The sequence below is a fragment of the Neolamprologus multifasciatus genome, chromosome 3 (assembly GCF_963576455.1).
Source record: "Neolamprologus multifasciatus chromosome 3, fNeoMul1.2, whole genome shotgun sequence".
Classification (NCBI taxonomy): domain Eukaryota; kingdom Metazoa; phylum Chordata; class Actinopteri; order Cichliformes; family Cichlidae; genus Neolamprologus; species Neolamprologus multifasciatus.
In genome coordinates, this window is record NC_140441.1 from 29,934,861 (window position 1) to 29,956,561 (window position 21,701).

At 42.1% G+C, this 21,701-nt stretch overlaps 1 protein-coding gene across 2 annotated transcripts in view; it reads right to left on the reverse strand.

The window, feature by feature from the left end:
* The window catches only part of shroom4 (shroom family member 4), a 103,680-nt gene that overhangs the window by 7,761 nt on the left and 74,218 nt on the right, over nucleotides 1–21,701 (reverse strand). For both annotated transcript variants that reach the window (XM_085153777.1, XM_085153778.1), the window contains 3 exons: nucleotides 11,343–14,235; nucleotides 4,182–4,243; nucleotides 951–1,742 (listed from right to left, as the gene is read on the reverse strand). In XM_085153777.1, the coding sequence (XP_085009903.1) occupies nucleotides 951–1,742; nucleotides 4,182–4,243; nucleotides 11,343–14,235 (3,747 nt within the window). The remainder of the gene's footprint in view (nucleotides 1–950; nucleotides 1,743–4,181; nucleotides 4,244–11,342; nucleotides 14,236–21,701) is intronic.

The window sequence follows — 21,701 nt, forward strand, 5'->3', positions numbered from 1 at the left end:
CAAGAGAGAGAGAGAGAGAGAGAGAGACAGCAGAAAAACAGAGAGAGCGAGTTTTGAGAGATTTGTGACGTTTAGCGTGTTTGGAGTGTGTAGTTAATGTGTTGTCTTGTGTAGTGTTGTGGATAGTTTTGTGTTGTGTGTCAGAACAATGAGGCGACTGCTGTCTCCAGGTAGAAGCAGGAGTGATACACCTGCTGCTGTCAGACCTGCAGGTATCAGGCTGTGATGTTCTTCTTTATAGTGGACAGAAATTATTTTTTGGAGTGGCACAAATAATTTGTGCGGCATCTTATTGAATGCAGAACAGCTGATTGTTCTGTAAATAGTTTGAAATGGTGATAAAAGAAAGTGGTTGTTACAGTATAAAATATAAATTTCTACTTTTATTTTATTTTATGTTTTTTTGTCTGATTTTAGATCAATTGTGTTAATACAGTACGTCAAAATGAAAACATAACTGTACTTTCAGACACGTGAGGTTGTGCTGAAAAGAATGAGACCAAACAAAGCAAAGTAAACAGTTTTTAAAGGTAAAATGTAGAGAGAAAATCAAAAGTAGTCAAAAATGGCCAATTATACCCTGGACCAGAGGGTTAAAGATTTTTTTTAAAGTAAAGCAATAGTTACTTTTCAAGTAATTAATTACTTTTAGAATCTTGTAACTCAGTTACTAACTCTAGTAAGTAGAAAGTAAATAGTAACTATAATTAATTACTTTGTCAAAGTAACTTGCCCAACACTGATTAAAATATTAACAGTGACTGATATTAGCCCATTAAATATTGATCTTTACTGGTTTTCTATTCCTGAGAACAGGAATCGATCATTTTCTTGTTCTGTTATGCAAAAGTTTTTTCTTCTCGTTTTTCTGACTTTTCTAAAACAAATAATTCAACATTTAATGAAAAAACAAAGTTATTTATAAACCTCAGCATTTTCTCCAGTCTCACCTGCTCACACTGTTCTCCTTTGCTACTGAAGGAGGATGAGGCGGTGGAGGCGGCAGAGGTGATTCAGCCTCCCTTTCTCTATGGGGCGGAGCCACCGGCCTGAATCCCCTCCTGGAGAACATGGGGCTAGGCGGAGCAACGGTAATGAGGCGTTCCTGAAACTGAGGCTGATTCTGATTGGACGGGGCGATTGTGCGTTCCTGGGTTTGACTGCAGCTGCATCTCGGGCACCCGCCCTCCACCACTTCCTGCCTCTCTGGAGGAAGACTGAAGGACCTCTGCCTGGAGGTGTCAGGTGGAGGGACGTAGGTGGACGAGTGAGCTGAATAGTGAGCCCCTGGAGAGTTGAAGGAGGCAGGGATGGAGTGAGGAGCAGCAGAAGCAGATGAGGAGGAAAACAGAGTGTGGTGAGACGCTCGCCGGCGGTGGAACTGCTCCCACTTTGGGGGTGGTGGTCTTGGAGGAGGGGGTGTCTTCTTCCTGTTTTGCCTAGAAACACTCGATGCATCTCCACGTCTCATGTTGCCTTCCTCCACCTCACTCAGGGTCTGGCTGGTTGCCATGGAAATTGAAGGGGACCAGCGCTGGTTGCTGTCGAAGCGGAGGTCGTTTTCGGACATGGCTCGACCTCTGAGATAAAGAGGAGCTGGTGGAGGTGCAAAGGCGTAGCCGTTGTGGTCATCGGTGCTACTGTCTGTGTGTCTGAGGCCCCATCGAGGCTGCTGGAGGTGCTGCTGGTACTGACCGATGTTCTCTGGAGGTCTGGACTCCCGCCTCCAACTTGGATAGTCCCTTTTGTTGTAGAGAAAGAAGAGTGACACGAGAAAGGTTATTTTATAAATAAATAGACAGTGAGCCAAGCTTATAGATAAAGGAATAGCTCAGAAACATCGCAACACAAATTCCTTGTAACAGAGCTCAGCTGAGGATGAGGCTTAGTCAACACTAATCAGAGACAGAGCCAGCCTAGCTGTTTCTCACATTCACACCACATGAATTTTCAGCCTTTGCCGGTGATTTCTATATTTCTAACTTTGACAAAGCCTGAAATTTACAATTTAAAAATTTCTTCGGTTTCTTTTTGTCTAAATTTGAACAAAAACAGTTCAGTTCAAACACCAAATGACTGCAAAAAACATTTATTATGACAATGTCCAAAGACTGCATGAACTGAGCATCAGAATGATGAAGAAATGAGATTTAAGTGACTTTGAGTTTGGGATGATTGTTGCTGCCAGACGGGCTGGTCTGAGTATTTCAGGAACAGCTGATTTGTGTGGGATTTTCCCACACAACCATTTCTGTGGTGTACAGAGAATGGTCTAAAAAGAGAAGATGTCCAGTGAGGAAAACAGTGGGTGGGTGAAGAAGAATGACCAGATTGCTTCAAGCCGATAGGAAGGTAACAGCAACTCAAGTAACCACTCGTTGCATCCAAGGTATGCAGAAGATGGGCTACAGCAGCAGTAGACCACACAGAGTGCCTCTGCTGTCAGCTAAGACCAGGAGACTGGGGCTACAATTCACACGACATTTAGATGGCATGCTGAGGTTTTTCCTTGTATCACTGGTTCAGGCTGGTGTCGGTGTAACAGTGTGTGGATACACGTTGGTCCCCTTAGTACCAACTGAGCATCATTTAAACCCCACAGAGTATTGTTGTTGACCGTGTCCATCCATTTATGACCACAGTGTACCATCTTCTGATGGCTGCTTCCAGCAGGATAACACACCATGTCACAAAGCTCACATCATCTCAAACTGGTTTCTTGACCATGACAATGAGTTCACCGCACTCAAGTGGCCTCCACAGTCACCAGATCGCAGTCTAACACAGCACCTTTGGGATGTGGTGGAACGGGAGATTCTCCTCATGGATGTGGAGCTGACAAATCTGCAGCAACTGTGTGATGCTCTCATGCCAACAAGGATCCAAATCTCTGAGGAATGTTTCCAGCACCTTGTTGAATCTACACCATGATCAATTAAAGCAGCCGCAAAGGCGAAAGCTGTCCAACACTGTAATAGCAAGGTGTACTTAATAAAGTGTTGGTCGTTGTGTCCTTGGGCAAGACGCTTCACCCGTTGCCTACTCGTGGTGGTCAGAGGGCCCGGTGGCACCAGTGTCCAGCAGCCTCGCCTCTGTCAGTGCACCCCAGGGTGGCTGTGGCTACAATGTAGCTGCCATCACCAGTGTGTGAATGTGTGGATGACTGGTTGTGTAAAGCGTTTTGGGGTCCTTGGGGACTAGTAAAAGTGCTATACAAATACAGGCCATTTACCATTTACACCGTAAGTAATGATGTTTTCCTTTATCAAAGAAGCAAAAATAAAATGAAGTGTGTGCCAGTTATCGACTGCACTTATACAGACTGAAATCGTGAGCATTGTGCTTGCTTTTATCCATGCTGGCAGGATTTTCTTACAGTTGCACGTCACAAAACACATGCATCTTTGATCTTCTATTTAAAACTGAAATACGGGAGTTGCTGCTGAGAGAAAACATGCTTCAAACCTTCTAACTGAACAGAAAAGGTGGTTTAGAGCAGGTTGGGTTGAAATTTTTGTTTTGAATTGGTTCCAAATGCCACGTTTTTCACAAATTCTTCTGATGACATTGTGCTCTATTTGTAAAGTGTGTATACTGTTAAAGTTTTGAAAATGCTTTTGGAAACAGTTTATTTGCCCCCCAAAATTGAGTCTTCCTGTTAAAATAAACTGCTAAATAAAAACAATCAAAGTTCGAGTAACAAAAGACAAGATGGACATTTCCAGAGGGAGTATTCCTGAAAAAAAGCACATCAGGAACAAAAACACAGAGACAGTGAAAGTTCAATTACAGTAAATGTTTCCTTTGTGCATACCATGCTCACTGAACTGTTTCTGTCTCTGGTCAAATCCGAGCAGAGGCCCTTTAACGAGCACTATGCGTCCTAAATGCCCCTCCCGCTAGCATACATCCAACCACATATCATTATGGTCATTTTTCGAGCACGCGTGATTACTCCACACACTTAGAGCTCATTACAGGCAAATCACAGCCGGGCATGACTGAGTGGGATTTCCGCCCGCCAGTGCACAATGGCCCGACCGCACCTAAACGCCTCCGGAGAACCACACAGGGGATGGAGCGAGTGAAAAGAAAGGCCGTGAGCAAATACGTGAAGATAACCAGGTCAGAAAGAAGAAGGAAAAAAAAAAAAGGTGCGGGTGAAGAAGGAAGCGGCTCACCTCTCGGTCAGGCTGTACTTCCTGTTGAGCTTGCTTGTTTCCTGCTGCCTGGCAGGATAGGTCTGTGGAGAGATTTAATGCCGGTTAATAACACCAAAGGAATGAAGGAAGGCTTCAATTTGGAGCTGAGTGATGTTCAGCACACGTCCCAGCTGAAGGGAAATTGGTGTGTTACTCCACCCTGCAGTGGTGACGGGGTTTAGAGAGGTGGAGGTAACTTGTGCTGAGTGTGAAGCATTTATAAGTCTAAAACCAAACTTGATGAACTACAATGAGTCAACATTTTATTGTTATATAGATTGAAATGCACTTTTGTTTTTAATATATTCTCCATCTCTACCTTATTTAAGTTGTCTTCTAAAAACGCATTTGTCTGACTTTTAATAATTATATTAACATTTGTTGTGTATTTTTGTGTAATTTAATTGTAAATCTCTTCATCTGTACATTTTCCACTCCGAGTTGTTTGTTGTCTTCCTATTTATAACTTTTCTTTCTTCATCACATCACATGTGCTCGAGTGAGGACTGTTTAGTAAGGCTGCTTTTTGTAATGGAAGGCAGCGAGACCTTCATAACACTGAAAACACAGGGTTTACCCTGAAGTCAGTTTGCTGGGAATCATCCTTTGCAGTACACTCCTCTGGCTGTCTTCTTTGTGGACAGCATTTGTGATGGACTGTTCCTGCTCTCTGTTTGGATTGCGTGCCTCGTTGTCGTTCTGTGTTTGAGTTCTGCTCTTTTTTGCTTTTGCTTTGCATTTGGGTCCTTTTCTCCCTGCACGTAACAGTTACCTGGGATGCAGTTAAAGAGATTGCTAACCTCATCTTCGCATTATTGCAGGATGTTTCTGTTTGTAGTACATGTAGCTTTTGTAGATTTGTTTGTTCACTTAAGATTTTATTTAGACAGGATGGATCGCTCCTTTCATCTCCTGCACTGTTGTCTATTTTACAGTCAAAGCCACTATTTTATGTCAGTAAAACAAGCATATTTTGCTTCCAAGGAGCCGGACTTATTTTTTAAATTGGTCTTGAGCAATAACTCTCCAGGCCTTCTTCAGTTGATCCATCTACTGTTCACTGAAGCCTCATCATAAATGTCTCAGTGGACCTTCTTAAGCAAAACAGGGAGAAACTGAAAACTGAAAATCAATGGAAACAGGTTTGATGGAGTGATGAATCCATTTTTTTTACATTTTTGGTTCAAATCACTGACAATATGTATGGAGGAAGTCAGGAGATGGGTCTACGGCCATCTGTAAAACATGGTAGAGGCTCTGTCATGGTTGGGAGCTGCATTTCAGCCGGAGGTGTTGGAGATCTTGTCAAAATTGGTGGAATAATGAAGAAAGAAAGTCCCTTCAGATTTTGATTCACTATGCAATATCATCTGTAAAGTGTCTGACTGGCAACAACTTCATTATTTTTTACCATGATAATGACCCCAAACACACTGTCAGTGTAGTAAAAGCATACCTGGACAGAAAAACCCAGAAGTGACACACTATCAGTCAGGGATTGGCCTCCCCAGAGCCCAAAGCTCAATATACTTGAAGCAGTGTAGGATCATCTAATGGCAGCCAACATCCAAAGAAGAGCTTTGAGAGTCCTTCAAGAAACCTGAAGAACCATTCCTGAAAACTACGTAAAGAAGTTAGCTGCCTAAGACAGTTCAGGCTGTGAACTTAGGTGTCAGATGGAATAATATGAAGACATATGAAGGGGTGGCTTAAGACTTTTGCACAATTTTCTAGAAGCTTCCAAAATTGTTTTGACTACACAGGGGAAATAGTGAGCGCGCACACACACACACACACACACACACACACACACAGCTGTGGAGGAATATTTTCTGACTGTCTGTGATGCAAATCAGAACGTTCAGATGGTTTTTCTGTTGGCACAGCTGGAAGTGAATTTTACATATTTGGCCGTCACTTGATGTCAGCAGAGCATAAAACCAAAAGATAACAACTAATAATAAGCTCTATTTCACAAGCACTTGGATGGCTCTTTGACTTATTATTAAAAGGGACTTAGCACTATTTATGACACGTTTTGGCCATAACTGTTATACAAGAGAAACATTTTTATACAGGAAGTCTGGAACTGCAGAATAATGCGTTAAGCTGTGAAATAAATGTTGTGGAGTAGACCCCATGCCCTCCCTCTGGACACACAGAACAACTGACGGCTGCTGTCATTTAACCAGGTTGTTTACATTCTTTATTCTGTAGCTCTGTCACTGTGGTGGATGTAAAAACATTTTTGTCCATCTGTCATCGACTCCCACCCAGTCTGCTTTCTGGTGATGCTGTTCGGTTTGTTATCATTCTTTACGTGGCTACCGTAAAGAAAGCTCTCAAAGCTCATGACTCTACTGCTGCCTCAGCCTCGGACTGTTCCCACCTCGCAGACATCCCTCAGTGGATGCTACGGCTGGTCTTAGTCCAATTTCCCCATCACCTCATGTATAAAATCATGCCAAAGCTAAAAACAGACTCATAGAAGAATATTAAGCTGGAAACACGGCTGGATTGACATCTTCATCTAAAAATAATTTCGTAACCAAGTTAAGTCTTCCAACTGATCGTAATCTGCTGCCAGCTCAATGATTAACATGAATTTGTTTCATTTTGAGTATAAATAACAACTGATGGCCTTTGGGGAAGGATATATTGCTTCAAAGAGTACATTGTGTGTTTTTGTAATGACGTGGGAGGTAAAATTAGAAGGAAAAAAAAAGGAATCTAATTTTGCAAAACATCAATTGAATTTAAAGGCACAGCCGGCCTCCTTTTACTCAGTGACAGACCACAAATAATAAAAGCGGCCGCAAAGATTTTGGTTTCTGTCCTGTATCCAAAACACATGACCACACAGACACACACACACACCTTAATGACAGCACAAACCTCACTTCTCAATACAAAAGGGAACTGCGTGAAATGAGTGAATTTTAAGGCTGACCGTCACATCGACACCTGGATATTAGGGTTTCCCCTTATCACCCATCCAGCACATCTGTTACCACTAAAAAACAATGGACCTTGTCAGCGGCAGATTTAAACACACGGGGTTATCGCTGTGGCATCAAACCAGCAACCTTTGACTTGAGAAGAATGCCGACACGGAGGAGGCCGAGGTTCACGGCTCCCCGGGGGCCTCGGTGTGGCGAACCCTCACAGAAGTGTCCTGAACCAAACATATGCTGAACTCAAAGTACATTTAGTCCAAAACAAATGTCAGTGTGGATTGCTTGGTGTTGAATGATGAGGGCACGAATGTGCATGAGTTCACAGAAGAAGCAAAAGTTCAGACGAGGGTCTGTGCCCCCCTAAGTCGAATCAATTTGTGGTAAAGATGTAACCCTACGCCGCTATTATCGCTGACACAAGTGTCCCGCCGCTGCTCGTTCTCTCTCTCTCTCTAAGTTCTGCTGCAACAATCTGCTGAATGAGAATTTCAGACTGTGACCGCATGCAGGATAAGAGGCCCGGCTTCAAACCCACTGTTCAACCGCGGAGCACTTGGACCGAGCGGCCACTTAGCTCCAACATCCAAGCGAGGCCACTCGATCCCTTTGTGGTGCTGGTTGAAAGGAGCGAGATAGTTTTCGGTCTCCGGTGATCATCTCAGCTTGGTCCAGCAGAAAAGTTTACTTTTCACTCTCTAAAGAGGTACTAAGTTTCAATGCTGCTGGAACACTGGCTGTGATTCAACTTAGGCAGGCTGCCTCTCAGGATCATTGCCTCAATATGATAACGCAACGTTAACACAGAAATTAGTTTATTGGTAATTATGGCAAACAATGGTTTAGCTTGAGCGCCACTTGTGAATGCACAAAAAGGTGTTTTACACAAAAAAGCAAAATAAATTGGCATTCAACCCAACGAAAAATCATAAAGTCTGACTGACTGAGATAAGTATTTTTAACCATTATTTTAAAGCGAGGTTTACTCAAGCATAAAATAACAGTTTTGCTTAGTTTAAACGTTAACTAAGGTGCTTTTTTTAAGGCCTTAAAAAGCAAAAACACAAAGATAAAATCAAAAGGCGTCACTAGGGATGGGTACCGGTGTCCGGTGCCATGATGGCACCGGTTCTGACATAAACGGTAGTAACCAGACCGAAAAGCAGCGCACATTTCGGTGCTTTATTTCGGTGCTTTTTTTTCCTGAGATGTGATACACTTTAGATTCTAGCCAATCATTTTACGTTTCCGAGGATAGTAGGCGGGGCCAGGTACGTAAGTTCTTTTAGAGCAGAGCTACAGATTAAAAATGCCCAAGGCGAAGCAGTCAAAAGTCTGGCTGTACTTCACAGCAAAATATGCAAACTCAGCAGCCTGCAACAAGTGCTTTAAGCTGATACTGTGACACTGTCAAAGGAGGTAACACCTCGAATCCGATGAAACACCTGGCGACGCATAGCGCTTTTTTTTTAAAGCCGAGAAATGCGCCGTATTTGATAGCTTGCTGCTAGACCTCACACCGTGCACATCTACTGCGGGTGTGGTGCCTGTTATCGGACCCGGAGCCCTGCTAGTGTAGCAGAAATGATGATGGCAGCAGCAGCCGTTCTTCTCTGCGTGAGTAGCTTCATGTTGTTCATGTGTAATTTACGTTGAGTAGGCTAACCACGTTATTACATTAATGCATGTAAGGTGAACTAGCAAACACTGTCATAGTTACATGCGGCTGTCTTCTTGTTTGATGGCAGATACTCCCTTCACCCTGGCCAAAAAGGCTAAAATGACCAAAGAAAAAGTGGAAAACAGCTAAACATGAGAGGTTTTTGGACAAAGTTTTTGTTTTTTCCATTGTTTAAGCACTGCTTCCAGCCAAGAGTGATACCATATATGCCCCATAGCTGCAGAAAAGGCTAACATTGTTATCTTTTTACAAAAAAAAACAGCTAAACATGAGAGGTTTTTGGACCAATTTTGTGTTCTCCATTCTTTAAGCACCAGTTTGAGCACCGTTTAAGCACCGGCACCGTTTCAAAAGTACCGGTTTGGCACCGGTATCGGATAAAACCTAAACGATACCCATCCCTAGGCGTCACTTTGATCTGTGGTTTTCAGTATTTCCTGTCCACTGTACAGCAAGCACCCCTACAAACAAAATCAGCGCTGTAGACTAACCTTTTGCCACGGTTAGGTGCGCATGTCATGTGACGGGCAGGAATCTCAGCGACCTCGACCTCAAGGTCAAGGTCAGAGGTCAAGTTTTCTGAAAATCATGTGAATGTGGTAATTTCATAAGGAAATTACCCTAGAATCCAGAAAATAATAACATAGGTGTAAATATTAAAAATCTCAGACAAGTTTAAATTTCAGTGACCTTGAGTTCAGAGGTCAAGTTTTAAAAAAAAAAATCTTTGAAGGAGTTTCACTGGCTGCTGCCAGTACTTTTACACATATAAAATCAACACAAAAGAGTTAGTAGAGCAATCAAAAAAAGTATTACATATTATTATTGTGCAAAACTGGTATAAAAGATTAAAAAAAAAATTCCTGGCTATTCATTATTATTGTTATTATTATTGTTATTATTGTTATTGTTTGTTTGTTTTTTAATTTCCAACTGCTCTTAAATGTTTCACCTGTAATTTTCCTATAGGAAAATTAGATGTTTTATACCTTATTATTACTATTATTATATTACCTTATTATTATATTTTAAACTGTAATCCCACATAAATCCTTTATCAGAGGCCAAAAATTAAAATATGGAGATAGAAACTTTGCTGGGGTTTCTTCCTGTTAAAAGGGAGTTTTTCCTTGCCACTGTAGCCAAGTGCTTGCTCATGGAGATAATTTAATTGGGGTTTTGGAGTCTTCACCTTACAACATAAAGCAACCATTAGTAGTAGGGTTACTGCAGGTGAGGCAGAGGCAAAATATGAAGTGAACAAGTCAATGAGGGTTGTTTTGTTTTTAAAAGGGGACAGTAAACGAATTCTACTTTGCTGATGCTATTGTAGAGCTGGGCGATATATCGAGTTTTTAAAAAATATCGATATATTTTTATACGAGATATAAGATGTGACAATATCCTTTATATCGATATAGTCTATGTTACGTTATAATTATACTTGTGGAGCCGCAAATTTGCCTCTCTTTCGTCCACTTTTCTCTTTACACAACGTTACTCGGCCTCGCCTCTCCTTCACTGAACACAACTCCCCCTCCTCCCCCATCGCTTCACCTGCAGGCAGAGACAAGATGGACACGGCAAATCTCCGTTAACGAGTTACTGCGCATCGCCCCGTGTGTGGGGCTGGACGCCATCAATGTGTTAGCTAGCTAACCACGCTAACGAGCTAACCACGCTAACGCCATGCAGCCCAGAGGCGCTGCACAGCCTAAAATCCTTTCATTTTCTCAAAAGCTGACAGCGCGCCTTATGTATGAATTCTGGTTGTGCTTGATGGCCGCGAACCGATTTTATGTGGTACACAGCGCTCAGCAATCTGTCAAAAAATGTTTTAGTACGACTTTGGTAAGCTACGGTGCTGCACCGGTTGATGGATTGTCAGAGCATTACGGCTACCGAGGAGCCTCGCGGAGTGATACGTACTGTGCTTCAACGTAATATTACCCTACTGTGTATAAGGACCATAAATGGCACCTGTTAAGAGACGTGGTTACGACGAGGATTTCAAACTCAAGGCTGTCAGTCACGCAGTAGAACTTGGGAACAGAGCAGCTGTGAAATCTGTCTTTGTTATTATGCTCATCGTCTGTTAGTTTACATTTTGACTGCACAATTGTGAGCTTTTTGTTATGCACAAAAACAACATTGTTTTCTTTTATTTATGGAGCATTATTATTTAATAAATGCTGATAATTTATTTTTGAGTAAATTTTTGTACATCTACGCTCTATGTTAATAAAAGTGCCTGTGTGACATCTGGGACACAGCTTTGACTAAGAACTCTCTTTTTGTTCTTACTTTATGGCTTTAAAAAAATATATCGAGATATATATCTTATATCGCCGTCCAGGTAAAAAATATCGAGATATGAAGTTTGGGTCATATCGCCCAGCCCTATGCTATTGTATAGTCGTATCTGGGGCATTACCATGTTTCCTGCTCACTTAGTTGGGGCAAGGCAAAATAAAATGGAGTAGACCCTTGGAGCATCCCTCTTACCTCTGCAGATGTGTAGCTCTGTGCTGAGAATCCCGGGGGCAGAGCTTGTCGGTTCTCTGGTCGCTGGGAAGGGGTGCTGACTGGATAAAAAGCTGATCGTGGGACGTGACTCTGGGTTTGGCTGTGGGAGAATATCTGAGGTTTGGGCTGGAAGTTGTGGAAGTTCTCCTTGTGTTGTTGGAAGTCTTGAGTTTTTACTGTGAAGCCACAGCTACGATAACACTCCTGATGAGAGGTGAGCTGACAGTCTTCTTCCCTTTCCTTCTCTCTTTCTCTCTCAAGCTCTTTCTCTCTTTGATTTTGGAGTCGCTCTCGTTCTCTGGCTCTCTCCATTTCTTTTTCCCTTTCCAGCTCGAGCTCCCTTTCCCTTTCCCACTGTCGGACCCGCTCCTCTCGCTCTCTCTCCCGCTCCATCTCTCTCATCCTTGCCCTCTCCATTTTCAGTTCCCTCTCTTGTCTTTCCTTTTCCTGCTGCTTCTCCCTTTCTCTTAGCCTCTCCTCTCGCTCCCTCAACCTCTCCTCCCTTTCTCTCGCTTGTTCCCTCTCCTTTTCTTTCTGCCTCTCCCTGCTGTTACTCACAGACTGCCTCCTGGCCTCCACAGTATTTGAAAGCAGGGAGCTTTCCTGCGGTCCCCCCTGATAGGAATATCTCCTTTGGTTTGGAGGCTCTCCCCCTCTGGTGCTCCGGATAGACCCCAGGGCATTTGAAACAGACACGCCCTTGCTCGTTTGCTCAAAAAACTTCATTCTATCTGCAAACGGAAGGATATCAGAATCCTCCGTTCGAGAACCTGAAGACGAGCGGCCGTATGTTGATGTAGATGATGAGGTGAAAGCACAAACTCCATGACGAGACCCTGTTACTCCTAAAACGCTCTCATTGGAAACTCTGCACTGTCTGTCTTGATCAGGTTCTGGTTGGAGTTTGTGCTCAGGGGTCCAACGCCAACGGCGGGCCTTGCCAGCGGGAGCTGGTTCCTCCACAACTCGGATGCCAACACCAAAACTCGGGGAGCCTGGGTCCAGAATTTGGACAGACCTGGATAAACTATTGTTCTGAGGGTAGGTTAGGGAGTGAGACTGAGTCTTTAAGACATCACAGTCTGATTCACTTGAGGTGTTTGATGGTATGACTGGTTCTGAGGTCTGGGAATCTTGGGGAAGAGAAGGAGTGGCAAATGTAGCCTTGGCACCCTCTTCCTGGGCTGGCTGTTCTGCATCTCCCTCCTCATTGACATCTGGATCCTCCTCCTGGACAGTTTCTCTACTACACAGTAACCCTCCTGGACCTCGACTGCGCTGAAGCTGGGCCTTTTTCCTCTGAATTTCATTGCGCAGGTTGGTGGCAAATCTCTCGCTTCGCCGGCGGTTCCTTCGATGGTTCCTGGAAGAGTTGGACTTTTTTGCACTTGCCTCACCTTCTACAACTTCTTGTTTTTTTTCTTCACCTTTTCCTCTGTCCACTGCTCTTTGCTCATCCAGTAAGGTATCCATACTTGCAGCAGCACTAAGAGGCTCAAAGTCCCGCTCAAGCATCTGCTCAGAGCTCAGTCTTTCCTGTGCTGACAATCCTGTGCTCTCCCCTGGCACGCTCACAGAGCGACCCCATGGCATGTGATGCTGATCCGGTGTGAGAGAACCGCCATTCACATTCAGCCTCTCTCTTGAATCTTTGTCATCACCATCTCCTTCGAAGAACACAGATCCTGGGGTTGAGCATCGGCTACCTCCCCATTTGTTTGACGTGGCATGAAGGTGGTTTTGAGAAGCTTCTTGGTGTTCACTCATTGGCTGAAGTGATGAAGGGGACCACTGGCTGCTGCAGGGAGACAAAGAGGGCTCAGAAGGGTTTGATAGACTGCATGGTTCCACAGAAGGGCTGTCACTGTTAAACTGCAGCAATTGAAGTTGTGTAGCAAGGAGCTTCTCGGGAGCACTGTGCCTGTGTAGCACACTAGAGCAGTGCTTGGTCTGAGTGTGGGAGATACGGGACTGCTCTTGAACCTCGGTGGAGGCTTCTGCAGGCAAGGCGTCAGAATCAGAGGGGAGCTTGGGATTTAAGGAAGTTGTCAGTGGTTCAGAGAGGTTTTCTGAGGTGCTCTCTGAGTTGTAGTCTTTATGAGCACTAGTGTCACATTTTATAAATCTAATATCTTCTGTCTGGATACAGTGCGTATCTAAAGTATCCTTCTCGAAATTCCCACTTTGACCTCCTTCTCCTGGTGCAGGGAAGCCATTATGCATTCCTGATTCAAGATTAAGCGAGAGCTTGTTTTCTTCATAATAAGAAGAAACACCAGAACTTTCAATAGGAGCAGAAGCACAACGTGGGTTGGTGGAATTGGGATGACTCCGGGTTGCCCTAAAACTATCCTTTCTGGTTGGAGGCTGAGGAGGGTTCTTTTTTCTTTCCATTCCTGTTTCTCCATTTCTTAGAATCTCAAAGCCTCCACCCCTCCGTTCCTGCTCATAGCAGCAGGACGAGGGTCTCTCTTTTACCTCGATGGGCCTTGGTCTCGGCCTAGTCAGTGATCTGGACTTTTGTGTGATCAGCGGTGCCTCATCTTTGCCCTCACTAGGTGACTCGCAAAGGGTTGAGGTGTCTCTAACAGGGTAGCCTTGACAAGACAAGAGGTTATCCATTGAGTTGGCTTCACCGGGTCTCAGAGGGACTGTCGCGTAGTCAGATGTGTTTGAGCTGGCGGAGAAGGAGCTGTAGGCAGAGTCTCTCTTATTGTTGAAGAGGGTGGGATCGACTGGTGAATTATGGGAGTCGGAGTATGGCTGCGTGGTGGGTGTAGGTGTGTCCAAGCTCTCCATGGAGCCCAGGGAGCTGCTTCGGTCAGTGGAGGAGTAAGGTCTGGACAGCTGACTCCACTGCATGGACAAATCACTGCAGAGAGATGGAGATGCAGAAGGTCAAACGAAATGTTTCAAAAACAGACACTGGGTGGTGCTTTGGGTTATTTTGCAGACTAAATAAGCAAACTAATGCCAACTTGATCTTTGGACAACACATCAAAAACTATCCAGATTTTTCCCAGAAGGTATTTTTTTTAAAACAAGGACTTTTCTGTATTCATTTTGAAAAATCTCTCTAATCACCAGTTTAAGGTGCTGTCAAGATTATGGCAAAATAACAAGTAAAAATATAACTCTAACCATAAAGGAGTAACACTGCACACAGTCTGATAAAGACAAAAAGAGAAATGCACTCAATGGCCAATTAAAATGCAGCTTCGTTTTAGTTTTAAAGGCAAAATTAACCCTGCGTGTGTAGTCAATATGATCAGTGCTGTATGCAATGGGCCCAGGTGTTGCCATTGCTGCTGATTAGATACATGCCACCTCTTCCACAGTGCCTGCAGAAATGTACACCAAAACACGTGCGCCAAAATATCTATGTACATGTGGGTGGGGTCATAGGGTTAGGGGTGGGGTTAAATTTAGGGCTTGGGGTCATTACCACTGAAGACTTCAGAGGTAGTTTTATTGGTATTATTGAGTTTTGGGGAACTGTTCAACTATTCTTTGATTAGCATAGTTAAACAGCATTATGGATTTAGGGTTAAGCTACTTGCCATTATTAATTATCAAACAATTCACATCCAACACGTAATTGCCGACTCATCTAAAGATTAGGTTGCGATTAACATTCACTCCTGTTTTAGGAATTTTTACTAGATTAAAAAAACTTTACCCTTTGGGTTTTCCAACACACAAAAATACTCTGCCAAAAAGGACCTCATTTACTCTAACCCTGGATGGGTTGACCCTAAAAGCTTCATTTAAAGTAGTTTAAAGGTTTTTGCTGGGGAGCTGGACTGTAACAACTGCAGGGAAAGTCAATACAGTATCAAAATCAAAGTAAATTTTAATGTACTCTAAGCAAATTCATGTGGTTTCCAGAACACTATGATGTTACTCCTTGACTGACAAAACAGTTAATGCCTTTAAAAGCTACATATACGAAGTCATCTTTAATTTTCATACTGCAAGTTTCGATTACCCCGCCCTTCACATCCCATCCATACAACATTTCCACTGAACAGCTGGTGGATCTGTTTTCTATCAGTGGTGAGCTGAAGATCCACGGCAGCCCCATGCGTTTTAAAGCCCCTCAGAGGAAGCCTCTTTAGGCAGAGAGGGATTTCCTCCTCATCAACTCACGCTGCCTACAGTCAAGATGTCTAAGTCATTCCTTGATTCCTCTCATCCTTTTTCATCTTCCTCTTTCATTCCTTTCTTCTGATTTTTGTCCTACCCTGTCCCAACTTCTTTACATCAAATGCACAATATTTACCCCCCCCCCCACACACACACACACATATATATAGCTTTTAAAAACCATTTTACTTTCTAATAACTATATATATATATATAGCCAAAAAAGAGAAGCGTCTGTACAATATAATCTATCCTAGCACATTTGATTTAGATAAGAAAAAAATACTCCCCCAGCTGAATCAAGAGAGAAAAAAAGGCAGATGAGAAACAGATGAGGTATCCCTTCTAGGGCAGACAGACATGCAATAAATGTCATATGTACTGTATATCAAATGTTGCTCAATGGACTCAACTACCCGCCACTCAACCGCAATGTTGGGTTTGAATTTGACCTGTGACCCATGTTACACATCATCCTCTCGAGCTCTTTGGCCCCCCTTGTAGTTTCGACTGTTTATTAGGCCAAAAATGACCCCGTTTCCCCCAAATGACACACAGGAAAAAGAACAAAAGAATTCCCAACCATCTCAACTTCATGGAGAAAACCACACGAGACAGAATAACAGGGAGCAAAAGGAGAGCTTAGGCAGCAAGGATAGAAAAATACACTTCGCACATATTGTCTTATCAAGCGGGCTTTGAGGGCACCCAGTGTTCACGTGCTTGGTTCAAATCCAGCGCCATAAAGGTTCCAATAAAAACCTGCAGGCATTTTTAATGTGGTATTTCTTTTTCCTGTAAAGAGGAGAGAGTGGTCACTCACCCTTTTGTTATTTCTTTGGTGTCTTATTCAAACAATGGGGAAAGTCGCCAGAGGAGGGGTTACAGGAGACAGAAATTTCTGAAGGGCTTTGATCTCAAACCAACATGGGCAAGACAACCAGCAGACTATCTCCAGGCTGCTGCTTGTGGTATTTATGGTTTACAATTCTTTGCTTCAGAAACTTCAGTTGTAAACTATTCAACCTCAACTTACTCTTTTACGCTAAATACAAGTTTTATGCTCATGTATTCCAAAGTTTTGATGATTTGTAGTACGCGTATAGGTCATTTTTCTTTCCATGCTCTTACCAGTAGGCTCTATGTACATGGTGTCTCTCACATTAGACAAGCAATGTTTCTGTGTTTGACAGCTACCGTTTTCCAGTATGGCTGGATAATGTAAGAATTATATGAGCCAACTCTTAAAACTTCACTGGCTTTTGGAACATGAAGAGGAATTTATGTCCTTTATATAATGATCATGGAGTAATAAAGTCAAGACTTTAAAGTCAATAATAAAATTATTGCAAGTGACCTTTAACTCATTAATATGCTGTATAACAGAAGTTGTTTAGAGCTGCATATCTGGATATGTGGATCCAAACAATGCCTTGAGGGAACTGTGCTACTGTGCCATATAAATAAAATTGAATTGAACTGAATATTTGGTTTGATAGACTTTTACACCAGAAGCGATTTCTTATGCAGGGATCTGTGCCAACTCCCAGTTTCAAACCAAAGATCTTTCATGTGTTATGTGAAAATGCTATGAAACCACACCAAGCTGAAGCAGCAAACAACAGCTCTGCAAAATAAAGCAAACATGGAAATGCCGACAATTGCAGTTTCTCTAGTGTCCATCCAGACATGTTCAGGCATGTTCATCAGTCTCAAGCGTTCAGTACTATAATGACATAAATGGGAGCCCTGGGAGTGGTGCAATATAAGTACATAAATCCCTCAATAAGATCACGGGTAAAACAGTGAGACACAATACTCTGACTGGCAGGGTGGAAAGTACGCTTCATTATCTGCATGAGAAAACAGTCTTTGAGGGAAGTGAGCAATGGATGGGAGAGGAGAGGCTTCTGTATAGGTTTGACCTGGGTGACAGAGAGAGGAAGAGAGGAAATGAGACGGGAGCTGGAGAGGAAATGACAGTCACTCCTGCCCAATCAGACGCAATGTGGAACATGTGAGTGTGAGGTTTGACGAAGATGCACCAGCACAAATACACAAACGCATGATGTGAGAGTTACAAAAGGCATACACACTCCTGTAAATGTGAAAGCTGGAGATATTTTATCCCTACTTTACTTATTGCTTACACATGGTTAGAGCAAAAATAAAACACACACACACATGGACTGTACAAAATGTACTCTCCTTCACACAAACACAGTTTATTGAACGTCTTCCTCTCTTTGTCCACATTTTCTGGGAGTCACACGACATTGTCCAGAGTTATGCCGGGAGCTGCCTCCTCATCCGACTGATGAGATCAGGCGGGAGAACTGTGGGAATAAGAACCCCCCACGCACACATCATGTGGGACTATTAAAACAGTGGTACGTTAGATCACTGATTGCTATCAAAAGGAGAACAACTGACAAACAAAGACATAAAGGCTATTTTTACTGTGAGTCAATATACAGGCGGAGGGGACTTCCGTGTGCTCTTTGAAGGATTACAGTGTAGCTTGGTGAGATCATACTCTAATACAAAGAGTTTTATTCAACCTGACTATCCGATTCAATTATTTGTCACTGATGTATTACAGTAGCAGAAAAAAAAATCTCATAGTTAGACTCAGAGCTGAAGTAATACTCGTTGATTAGAGAAATTTTCAATAAAAAGTAGCACTTTCACTAAATAATTAGTCATTTACACATGCTGCTTGACAGCTGGCCACCATATTGGATGTGCTGCACCCAGCGGTTGATGGGGAAAAAATGTGTAGTCCCCAACTGGATGGCAGTGGTTCCTGGGGGTTTCTGGCTCTCGCTGGGTGAAAATTCAAACGATGATCACAGCAATATGTTAGCAATCAAATAATCACAAGAAGGTCTGCCAACCAGTTGGGTGACACATGTTTTTCCCTAGTGACAGGTGGTTGCCAGGGGGTCACTGACTGGTCTGAAAATCTGTGTGACTGGGACTTGAGCAGTCCCATCGACTGCAATCAACCTCTGGAAACCACTCACAGCCGATCAGGGAACACTAATTTTTCTCTCTTGGTTGCCAGATGGTCATGGATCAGTCTCTAGGCCTGTGTAAGTGGGACCTTAGTCACTTAATCCCACATTGTCAGCATGAGCACCATGATATCTATATGTCAGAAAACATACTGCAAAACTACAAAGAATACAGTTTATGTACAATGGTCTCCCACCTGATATTTTATATGAGCACATGGGCAAAACACTGTCAGAGGGCCAGAAACTCAACAAAAGGCAGCTTCATGTTAATGAATTTGGAGGGGAATGACTAATGAGTCTGGACTGCTGTTTAACTTATTATTCCAATTATGTGCACAAACAAATCTTTTCTGTCATGAGTTTGAACATTGCAAGATCCCAAATGATGGATAAAAAGCTGTCTGTGCTGCATGTTTTAACATCGGGTGGTCAATGGGTGGCCAGGTATAGTAATAGTCTTTTGTTTTATTTTAGAGTTAAACCAGTTTGAAACATTCAAAAGTATTTTAATGTACTGATATTCCTTAAAAGAATCACTATTTTAAAAAATCATTATTATCTATATTCTTTTATAGACGAAGGCATTTATTCTGACTTCAAATATTCAGTTTTAATGATTGCAAAATTGTCATCCTGGAGTCCATATTAAGACATGTTTTATGCTAACCTAAAATGACAGCAAACTGTGATTCTTTTAAAAGAAAAAGGGAATCTGTGGATGTTTTTTGGGCTGGCTGTTGTAAAATGATGTTGTAGATATTGAATTCAGTGAGTTTAAGGTCATTCAGCACCATGTTTCTTATGTTTTAATTTAGCCAGATAAGTTCAACATCAAATCTATGAAAAGTGGGATTTAATTTAAAAGTAATTTTGAATGGAGTCATACAGGACTTTTATGACCTGAGTAGTAAAAAAAAAGAAACTTGAATACTTCCACAATTTAGAGGTTTAGCAAAGCTGGGCTTAATGACATAATTAACTACTATCTCATGGCTCAATGAACAATTGCTAGAGTCCGAAGATCTGTAATTGGTACAGATTAATTACACCACATGGCAGGAAGATATGATACTGAAAACACACCAAACTTCAGCCGAGAGGGCGTCTGCGATAAACCAATCAGCAAAACAAGGTTAGCCATTAATGCGTTGCTGTGTGATTTGGATTAGTCGCTGTGAAAAAGACCACACTGGAAAAAGTGTGACTCTTTCATGAAGCATTCAAATGTTTGGTGTCCAAAACTCAAGTGTACACCACCACTTTTTAAAAACTCTGCTTTTCATCAACATCTCAACTGGAAAGGTGAATTACTTAAACCAATTTCCACTCCACCCCATTTTAGTGTTATTCTACATCTTTCTTAAAACGTCTTGATTTAAACTGCAACTATTAACTGCAGAAGGCCAAATAACAAAACAAAATCCATCTGAATTTGTTGTTGCATCCTTTTCACTTTTTAAAACCCCGAGGGCTCTGAATGGATTTGCCACCGCAGCAGAAAACATCTTGTCCCCCACGAGCAGACGAACAAAGAGCTGGTCCCCAGAGAGATCTGATTGGTTATTGCTTTGGAATGTTTAAATAGAAGCCAAAAATAGACCTGCTTCCTGTGTGGGCCATGTTGACATTAAAACAGTGATGTCACCTGCTTCCTGGCAATTGTTGGCTTTAGGGGCACAGTCAGAGTCATGGGGACCAATTTTTTTTTTTTTAAATCCCAGGTGGTGACTTGCAAATAATGGGATCATACTGTATGACTAATATAAAGTATGATGTTTTTGGTGGAGCAGCAAAACCTGATTTGCTGTAACTCAAATGAAGATGCTCATCTTATATTCCCCAGCTTGTAATTACTCTTCCCCTCACTGAGGAAACGACAAATTAAAGCCAGGAGAAAAACGAATCCCAAAAGAACCTTAAAATCAGAGATATCACTGAGCGCACCATATAAACAACAGCTTTACATGGAGATCATCTGAAACACACTGTGTCAAGACTACGTCAAAACATCTTGCATAAACCTTATCGGTAAAAGGTCTATTGTCATTAATAGTCATTAGGGAAACAAAGTGAATATCTCTGACCTCTTCAGTTGCTTAGGCCCATTTTACACCTGCCATTTTTTGTGTGCATTGCATGTTATGCCACTGCTACCGCGACCAGGTTGATGACACAAGTGTACGATCCTGTCAGATTTTACTGCCATTTTATAATATAACACAATTGAGTACTAAGAAGGTGTTTCTATGTGTTTAAAAAAGTACATTTAAAGGGGACCTATTAAGCTTTTTTGTTTGTCTTCTATCCTGTTATATATTTTTAATAATGGATGATCATAATAAATAATTAAAAGTTTCAAATGATGAGGTCAGTGTTTGTGTAAGTATTCACTACAAGGCAAACGCTCAGGCTTAACAGTCCGCTTCAGTTTTTTTTCTATTCTTGGCTCCATATGATGTCAAAAAATATGGAGCAATTTATTTGGTATTCCAACTCTGTAACATGCAACTTCTGTCTGCTCAGGAAACTGAATTTCCCAGAGGAACCCACCCAAGGGATTAATACAGTTTTATCTAATATATCTAATCTAATCTAAAATACAAAAGCCCCTCCCACTTGCTTTCAACCCTTTCTTTGAGCCAATCAGAAGAAAGTTAGTTTCAAGACAAAGGTGCTAAAACAGCTTATTTCAGCTAGATGATGAACTGCTCACTATAGGATGTATTCCAAAACCGAATCCAATGTTAAAAATATGGAGCTAGAACACAAACGCTCTCGTGTTGTATCTTATATCTGAAAAAACATCTTGACTCCCTCACGGGGCTCAGCTCAGACCCAGAGACCACTGGGTTTGTGCACCACTGGAAACCCTGAGGCCCATAAACATCACGCTCACAGGCTTCATGCTATAAAGACTTATGTAGTCCAGTGCCAAATGTCACTATCAACAATATCAGTCAGTATGATGAATGTCTACCTCGACCTTAAGCGATATAGTACACTTCGAAAGTATGTAAATATTTATTAAACCAAGTGATTTATTGCTCAAATCATCTTTCAAGCAAACAAACAAAGCTCCTGCTACTTTCACATTCTACATATGTAAGACTTACATCACTGAAAATAGTAAGGCTTTTACTGCTTTACATAACTGCAAGCTTCAACATTTAAT